Here is a 9,608-nt window from a genome sequence, read left to right as displayed (position 1 = left end):
ACCAGGGACCGGCAACGGGACTGCAACCCTCGGCATCGCCCCCGCGCCTCGCTCAGCCAGAGAGCGGGAACTGGTCTGTATGTGGGATCCGAACCCTCGGGCGGGAGCGCCGCTGCACTTCCCAAGCGGCGCACTTATCCAGTGCGCCACCGGGCCGGCCCCTAAAATGTCCATTTTTAACCATTAGAATCTCCTAATCTTGCTAACACACCTGAATCACGGAAATTCTAAAGTGTTTGTTACTTCTATGCCATTTAGAACTCACCTCCACATGCCACTGCTTGCCCATGGCATTTACCACACGCCCTTCGATGGGTCGTCGGCAAGCACCACAGATGGGGACCCCCATCTTATCATGGCACGGCAAGCAGTACAGTTCCCCTTTCAGCTCCCGAGCATCAGCAGTCAGCTCCTTCCTGTTCATGAGAAAGACACCCAACTGAATACTAGTACTGAGAGAAAAACAGGCAACCAGTGAGGCTAGCACACTCTTAGAAGGTTTTTCAAGGTATTATAACAAACTCTGGTAATTTTCTTCCCCCTTCAGAGGTTGATGGAGTTTGGATGTGTTGTCCCCTCCAAAACTCATGTGGAAATTTGATCTCCAGTGTGGCAGTGTTAGAAACTGATTGAGTCACGGGGGCAGATCCCTCATGAATGGATTAATGCTCTCCCTGGGGGAGGGGAGGTTAATGAGTGAGTTCTGACTCTGTTAGTTCCCATGAGAGCTGGTTGTTTATAGGACCCTGGCACCTTCTCTCTCCTCTCTCTCTCTCTCTCTCTCTCGCCATGTGATCTGCTTGTACCCACCAGCTGCTACCACTTTCTGCCATGAGTAGAAGCAGCCTGAGGCCTGTGCCAAATGCAGCTGTCCCAGAATCGTACACCAAATAAACCTCCTTCCTTTATAAATTACCCAGTCTCAGGTATTTCTGTTATAGCAACACAAACGGGCTACAACAGAGGTGATCGGAGTAGCATGAATTCATAGGCTTAAATAGGTTTCAGATTCCTTTCAAAACATCAATATCTTAAAATAATAAGATGCAAGAATACGTCAGATACATACTATTGCCCAGGTCACATTTACCATTGCTTTGTCATATTATCTCATTACATTTTAGTCCATTTGTCTTTAAAGAGCTAGAAGGAATAATCACAGTGCTGAGGGCAGACTCAGTAATACTACCTGATATGGCTGAACATGTCCCCCAAAGTTCATGGGTTGGAGACATGACTCCCATTGCAGAGGTGAGACCTTTAAGAGGTGATTAGGTCATGAGGGCTCTGGACTATGAATGGATTAATGCTGTTATCACAGGAGTGGGTTCCTTATGAAAGGATGAGTTAGGCCCCCTTTCCTCCCCATCTCCCTTGTCCATGTGACACCTTCCACCATGAGATGATGCAGCATGAAGGCCCTCACCAGATGCCAGCTCCTTGATCTCAGACTTCCCAGCCTCCAGAGCCATAAGTGAAATAAATTTCTGTTCATTATAAATTACCCAGTTGGTGGGATTCTGTTATAGCAACACAAAACAGACTAAGACATCACCTTTCCAAACTGACAGAGGAATTTGGAGACTAGTTCCATTTAACAATTATTTAAATTGTTATAAGCTGTTGAGAACAGATATACATTACTAGAAAATAAACGATAAAATACCCAGAATTTTCCTTCTCCAAATGCTTAAATGAGCTATATTTTTGGTCTCCCAGGTCAATAAATGTTTAGCCAGAGATGACCCCAATTAGCCAAATGAACTTGTTTGAATTTCATCTGTTTAAAATAATTCCCTAGGAGAGATACTAATGAAAACTGGATGGAGAAAAACCCCACAAGAGGAAGGACAGTCAAGAAAACTAAATAGGACACAAACTAACAATTCAATCACAAAAAGATATGGTGGTTGAACTTAAACTACAAAACTGTTTCCTTAATATTTAGCCTACTGTCTCTCCTCCCTCTGTACTATAATTTAGCATGTAATCTAATATTAAATATAGTAAAGAATCTTTTTCCATTACATTTTTATATTAGATAGCAAACTCAGAAAATTCATAGCCTAACAATTTATCATGACTTTTCTGAAGACATGAAAATTAAATATATTCCCCTTAGATGTAAGTCAAGCAAAATTAAATAAATGTAATTAACATATTTTAAGATAACTCCCTAATTATTACAACTGTAAAAGTTATGTGTGTATGCACATAAGACTTTTTTAAGGTTTTGTGGTCTTTTTTGGATCCTATATTAGAAAAACATAGTGAAGAAAAATAGCTTGGGGCATATTTTAATATGGACAGAATATGTGACATTGTAAGATTTTTGGAGAAGGGAGAGTGACATCATTAAGATGGTGAAACACAATCCCCAGCATTGCTTCCCCAAAACAACCAGTCAATTTACAACTATTAAAAAGCAAAGACTGGGGCCGGCCCGGTGGCGCACTGCTACAGTGCGCCGCTTGGGAAGCACGGCAGCGCTCCCGCCGAGGGTTCGGATCCCACATACAGACTGGCCGCTCACTGGCTGAGCAAGGTGCGGGAGCAACACCGAGGGTTGCGATCCCGTTGCCGGTCCCGGTCCGGTACGGGCGCGACACTGAGGGTTGCGATCCATTGCCGGTCACGAAAAAAAACAAAAAGGAAAAAAAAAAAAAAAAAAAAAAAATTTATATGGGGGGCCGGCCCGGTGGCGCACTGCTACAGTGCGCCGCTTGGGAAGCACGGCAGCGCTCCCGCCGAGGGTTCGGATCCCACATACAGACTGGCCGCTCACTGGCTGAGCAAGGTGCGGGAGCAACACCGAGGGTTGCGATCCCGTTGCCGGTCCCGGTCCGGTACGGGCGCGACACTGAGGGTTGCGATCCATTGCCGGTCACGAAAAAAAACAAAAAGGAAAAAAAAAAAAAAAAAAGCAAAGACTGCAATCCTGGGACCACGGGAGCTCAGGAGAAAAGGAGAAAAGACCCATGAACTATGAGAGGCTGTGTCGAGAGAGAGAAGGGGCTACTCCAACCCTTCTGAGCCCTGGCTGCTTCCAATCTGGTATGGTGATGGGCAGGGACCAGCTGCAGTACACAGAGGAGCTGGCAGGAGATGGCAAAAGAACACAAAGCCATAACAGTACCTTTTGAGTGAAGCTGCTTGGAGTTTGCAGGGGAGAAGAGGGCTTCAGAGTGTAGCATACTTAGGCCAGCAAGGCCACTGGCAGGGGTCCCCTGGACAGGTATAAGAGTGACTGGAGGAGAGACACCCACAGGTTGGTGAGTCATCATGAGGGTCCTACACATGGCTGGCCATGTGGGAAGCATGTGGAGTACAGGCTGAAGCTGACCCACCAGGGAAACATTGGGGCACAGCGTGGGGAGTTGATCTGCCTTTCAACTGGCACAGGCGCCAATCAGTGCAGAAGAGTCAGGGCAACAGAATTATGGGGGCACAGTGTGCAGGAAAGACTCAGTCCCAGGCTGGAATCTCCACACAGCTCAGTTCTTTCTGTGCCGACCTCAATAGAACCAGAAGTGATTAAAAGGCCAATATTTAAAATCTGATCTGCACAAAAAGTCTTCCCCAGAGAATCAGCAGCAAAGCAGTAATTTAGCTCAAGCACAGAGCTTAAGTTCTGGTCCCAGTAGGAAGTTCCCCCAATTTGGGAATTAACCACAGGACAGCAAATTAGTTCCACTGCAGAGTTTAAGTGTTGGTAGTAGATAAATCTGCCATGGAATTTAAAAAAAACAAAGACCAGAGACAAAGCTCTGACATTAACCAGTAAAGGTCTACCACCACCAAAGGAAACCTATTAAAACCTGGAAGAGGTAGCAGTCCCCTCAAATGCCCAGGCATCAACATAAAGACACGAACATCAAGAAAGAACAGAGAAATATGTTGCCAAAAAAGGAAACAAATGAAGCACAGCAGATTTATGAAATGTAGAACAGAGAATTCGTAATAACCCTCTTAAGGATGTTCAGGGAGTCATAAGAAAATAATAGATAGAAAATTAAATGATATCTGGAAAACAATTCAGGAGCAAAATGAGAAATGTGAAGGAATAGAATCAATTAAATAACACCAAACAGAAATTCTAGAAAATAAAGAATACATTATCTGAACTGAAAATCATGATAGAAAGCTCCAATGGCAGACTAGATCAAACAGAGGAAAGATGGGCCAGCCCTGTGGCACACTGGAGAGTGCGCCGCTTGGGAGCGCAGTGGCACTCCCGCAAAGGGTTCGGATCCCATGTGGAGACCGGTTCCCGCTCACTGGCTGAGTGCAGTGCAAGCGCAACACCGAGGGTTGCAATCCCATTACCGGTCAGTAAAAAAGACAAAAAAGGAAAAAAAAAAAAAAAAAGAAGATACAGAGAAAGTTTTCTTTTTTTTTTTTTTTTTAATGCATAGAACTTTACCAGAGGATTTTGTGAAGAAATGCATAGATGAGCCTAGAAGAGAATTTAGAAGTCTGTTTAAGATAACCAGCTGGATGCCAGAAAATTTCAGACCATCTAGTTAAACAGGTAGATTTTAGTCTAGTTTTTGTTTCTCAAATGAGTTACTGAGCTTAAGGGCTGAGCTATTGAAAGCTATTTGACTGCTGAAGTTTTTAAATTTACCCCGGGTCAATTTGAAGCTTGTTGTCATTATTTTCATTACTGGTGGTCTGATGTGTACCAACCCCAGTGAGATGGACTGAGGTGTGATAGTGAGGCACTGAGATTTGGGGATCAGATTCAATTCCTCATCTGGTTTGGGTTCCACATAAGGTTTAACAGCCTTCCAATCAAAGCAGCAAAAAGAAAACAGAAATACAGCAATTAAGGGGCTCCATCAAGCGAAATAACCACCACATAATTGGCATAACTAAATGAGAGGTAAAAGGAAAAGACCTAGAAAGCATATTCAAGAAAATGGAGAAAGATGACCATATCCAGGTTGGAAGCTCAGAGGCTACCAATCAAATTCAATAGGATGAACATGACAAGGCACATCATAATCAAATTTGTAAAAACCAAAGACAAAGAAAGAATACTGAAAACAACAAGAAAAGAAACACCTTATTCAATAGAGCCCCAATAGATCTATCTCTCAGTGGATTTCTCAGTAGAAACTCTACAAGCAAAAAGAGATTAGGATGATACATTCAGAGTGCTGAATGAAACAGACTGTCAGCCAAGAATTCTGCATCCACCAAAACTAACATTCAAATATGAAGGAGAGAAAGTCTTTCCCAAACAAACAAAAGCTAAGGGAATGTATCAACACTAGACCTGCCTTGTAAGACATGCTAAAGGGAAGTTTTCAGTCTGAAAGAAGATGATACTAAAGAGTAGCAAGAAAACACTTGAAAGTATATAACTCTTTAGTAAAATAAGTTCACAGGAAGCCTCAGAATACTCCAATATTATAAGAGTGGTGAATCAACCACTTATATCCTTAGCATGAAGACTAAAGAACAAACTTAACAAGACAACAACAAATGCAACAATTGTATAAGTGATAGGCAATATTAAAAGATATATCTTGAAACAACAAATTTTCAAAGTGGGAGGGAATGACACCAAGTGTTGGGTTGGCTTTGTTTTTTTTCTTTTTTCTTAGACATGAAAGTTAAGTTGTTATTAGTCTAACGTAATCTGTTATACTACAATTTTTTTTTTTGTAAGCCTCATGGTAACTATAACACAAAATCTTATGAGACACACTAAAAATAAATAGTGAGAAATAAAAATATTCTGCTAGAGAAAACTACTCAACCACAAAGGAAGACAGTAATATCGGAAAAAAGGATAAAAAAATCTACAAAACAACTAGGAAAAAAAGTAAGAAAATGGCAGTAACAAGTCCCTAAACATCAATAATGACTCTAAATGTAAAAGGATTAAATGTCCCAATTAAAAGACACAGAGTGGCTGAATGGATTAAAACAAGAACCAATGATATGCTGCCTATAAGAAACTCACTTCACCTATAAAGACACACACAATCTGAAAGTGAAGGGATGGAAAAAGATATTTCATGCAAATGTAAACCAAAAAAGAGCAGGAGTTATAAGTAAAAGAGCTATCCGACAAGCTTCAAGCTGAGAAAAAAAAAAAAAAAAAAAGAGATAAGGAAAGTTAAGAAAAAAAAAAAAGATTAAAAAAATCATTACATAATGATAAAGGGATCAACTCAACAAGAGGATATAACAATTCTAAATGTACACATACCCAAAACTGGAGTACCCAGTTATATCAAGCAATTACTATTGACCTCATGGTAGAGATAAACTCCAACACATTAACAGTTGGGGACTTTAACACCCCATTTTCACCAAAGGACAGATCATCCAGACAGAAAATTAACCAGAAAACATCAGTAGTAATGATACTGTATACAATGATAGGTATAATGATAGTATGTATAATGGCAGGTATATGTATATGTATAAATATAATGACAGTATAATGATAAGCCAAATACATGTACTCTGCAGAGTACACATACTTCTCAGCAGCACATGAAACATCCTCTAAAGTAGGTCATACATTAAGTCCAATATAAGACTCAACAAATTTTTAAAATTGAAATCATATCAACTACCTTGTCTGACCACTGTGGAATAAAACTATAAATCAACAACAAAAGGGACACTAGAAACTGTACAAATACATGGAAATTAACAACATGCTCCTAGACAATTGATGCTTCAAAGAATAAAACAAAAAGGAAATTTAAAAGTTCCTGGAGACAAATGAAAATAAACCAGAATCTATGGGGTACAGCCAAGCAGTTCTAAGAGGGAAGTTTATAGCAATAAATGCCTATATCAAACATCAAGAAAAACTTCCAATAAACAATCTAACATTACACCTCAAGGAACTATAAAGACAAAAGCAAAACAAACCCAAAAGCAGGAGACAGAGAGAAATAACAAAGATCAAAGCAGAAATAAATGAGTTACAGATTTTTTTTTTTTTTTAAAGATGACCGGTAAGGGGATCTCAACCCTTGGCTTGGTGTTGTCAGCACCATGCTCAGCCAGTGAGCAAACCGGCCATCCCTATATGGGATCCGAACCCATGGCCTTGGTGTTATCAGTACCACACTCTCCCGAGTGACCCATGAGCTGGCCTGAATTACAGATTTTTTAAAAATACAAAAGATTGAAGAAACAGAGTTGGTCTGTTGTAAAGATAAAATCAATAAACCTTTAGCTAGACTAACAAAGAAAAAAAGAGAGAAGACTCAAATAAATAAAATCAGAAATGAAAAAGGAGATATTACAACTGATACCACAGAAATACAAAGGATCACCACATACTACTACAAACAACTATATGTGAACAAACTGGAAAATCAAGAAGGAACATAAATTCCTGGACATGCATAACTACCAAGGTTGAATCATGAAGAATTAAAATCCTAAACAGACAAGTAACAAGTAATGAGGCTGAGGCAGTAATAAAAAGTCTTCCAACAAAGAAAAGTCCAGGACCAGTTGGACTGCTGAATTTTACCAAACATTTAAAGAAGAATGAATGCCAATTCTTAAAATCTAACAAAAAATTAGAAGGGGAGGGAATGCTTCCAAGCTCATTCTACAAGGCCAGCATTACCTTCAATACAAAATCAGAAAAAGATAAAACTACAGACCAATATCCCTAATGAACACAGATGTGAAGATCCTCAACAAAATGCTAGCAAACATAATCCAACACCACACTAAAAAGATCATTCACCATGGATCAAATGGGATTCATCCCAGGGATGCAAGGATGTTCAACATATGCAAATCAATAAACGTGATACATCACATCAAAAGAATGCAGGGGAAAAAAGAATGATCATTTTGATAGATCCAGAAAAAGAATTTGATAAAATCCAAGACCCTTCATGATAAAAACACTCAACAAGTTAGGTGTGGAAGGAATGCATCTCAACACAATAAAGGCGATATATGACATACCCACAGCAAATATCATAATGAATGAACAAAAACTGGGGGCTTTTCCTCTAAGATCTGGAACAAGACATGGATGCCTACTTTCCCCACTCTTATTCAACATAGTCCTGGAAGTTCTAGCCAGTCAATAAGGCAAGAGAAAGCAATAAAGGATGTACTAGGGTTCTCCAGAGAGACAGAATCAATAGGATATGTTATAAATACATGAGAGGGGTTTTATTAGGGGAAATAGCTCATGTGATTGTGAAGAGAAGTCCCACAACAGGCTGTCTGCAAACTGGATGCTGGTAGTGTGGCTCAGTCCAAGTACAAAGGCCTTAAAACCAGGAAATCTGATAGTGCCTTTGGTGTAAGTCCTGGAACCCAAAAGCTGAAGAGTCTTGACTCTGATGTCCATGACAGGAGAGAAGAGTGTATCCCCAGCTCCAGCAGATAGAAAGACAGATTCTCCTGCTTTCTCTGCTTTTTGTTCTCTCCAGGCCCCCAGTGGATTGGATGGTGCCCGCCCATATTGAGGGTGGATCTTTCCCACCCAGTCCACTCAGACTCTCATGCTAATGTCTTCTGGAAACACTCTCGTTTCTTGGCATTCCTTAATCTAATCAAGTTGACACCTAGAATTAACCTTTGCAAAGGGCGTCCAAATCCGAGAGGGGGAAGTCAAACTATCCTTATTTTCAGATGACATGATCCTACACATAGAAAACTCTAAAATCCCTACCAAAATAGTACTAGAACTAATGAATGAAATCAGGATAGTGGCAGGATACAAAATCAACACATGAAAATCAGAAGCCTTCCTATATGCCAATAAAGAAATAGCTGAAGAAGAAATCAAGAAAGTAATCCCATTTGCAACTGTTGCCAACAAAATGAGATACCTAAGAGTAAATTTAACCAAAGAGGTCAAAGTCCTCTATGATGAAAACTAAAAACATTGGTAAAAAATACTGAAGGGGACACAAATATATGGAAAGAAATCCCATGTTTATGGGTTGGAAAAATTAACATCATCAAAATGTCCACGTTACCCAAAGCAGTCAACATATTCAACACAATCCCCATCAAAATACCAATGACATTCTTCACAGAAATAGAGAAAAATGATCTTAAAATCTGTATGGAACCACGGAAGACTCATACAGCTAAAGCAATCTTGACTAAAAAGGACAAAGTAGGGGGGAAAAAACAACAAAGTTGGAGGCATCACATTTCCTGACTTCAAAATATACTATAAAGGTATCGTAACCAAAATAGCATGGTTACTGTCATAAAAACAGAAAAATAGATCAATGGAACAGAATAGAGAGCCCAGAAATAAATCCATGCACTTATAGCCAACTGATTTTTGACAGAGGTGCCAAGATTATACACTGGGGAAAGGACAGTGTATAATAATAAATGTTTCTGGGAAAACCGGATATCCACAGGTAGAAGACTGAAACTAGACCCTTCGCTCTCACTATACACAAAAATCAATTCAAAATGGATTAAAGACCTAATTTAAGACCCAAAACTATGGTACTACTAGAAGAAAACATGGAAAAAACTACACAAACTGGGAGTGGGCAGTGCTTTTTTGAGCGACACTACAAAGGCACAGGCAACTAAAGCAAAAATACACAAATGGGACTACATCAAACTAAAAA

At 39.9% G+C, this 9,608-nt stretch overlaps 1 protein-coding gene across 2 annotated transcripts in view; it reads right to left on the bottom strand.

Annotated features, from left to right (window-relative positions):
* The window catches only part of LOC103607943 (LIM and senescent cell antigen-like-containing domain protein 1), a 38,266-nt gene that overhangs the window by 9,139 nt on the left and 19,519 nt on the right, over nt 1-9,608 (bottom strand). For both annotated transcript variants that reach the window (XM_008592398.1, XM_008592397.1), the window contains exon 6: nt 266-416. In XM_008592398.1, coding sequence (XP_008590620.1) covers nt 266-416 — 151 coding nt within the window. The remainder of the gene's footprint in view (nt 1-265; nt 417-9,608) is intronic.

This window comes from Galeopterus variegatus, unplaced genomic scaffold (assembly GCF_000696425.1).
Source record: "Galeopterus variegatus unplaced genomic scaffold, G_variegatus-3.0.2 Scaffold7884, whole genome shotgun sequence".
Taxonomy (NCBI): Eukaryota; Metazoa; Chordata; class Mammalia; order Dermoptera; family Cynocephalidae; genus Galeopterus; species Galeopterus variegatus.
Note: the sequence above shows the minus strand (reverse complement) of the source record. Positions and strands in the feature narration are given on the sequence as shown.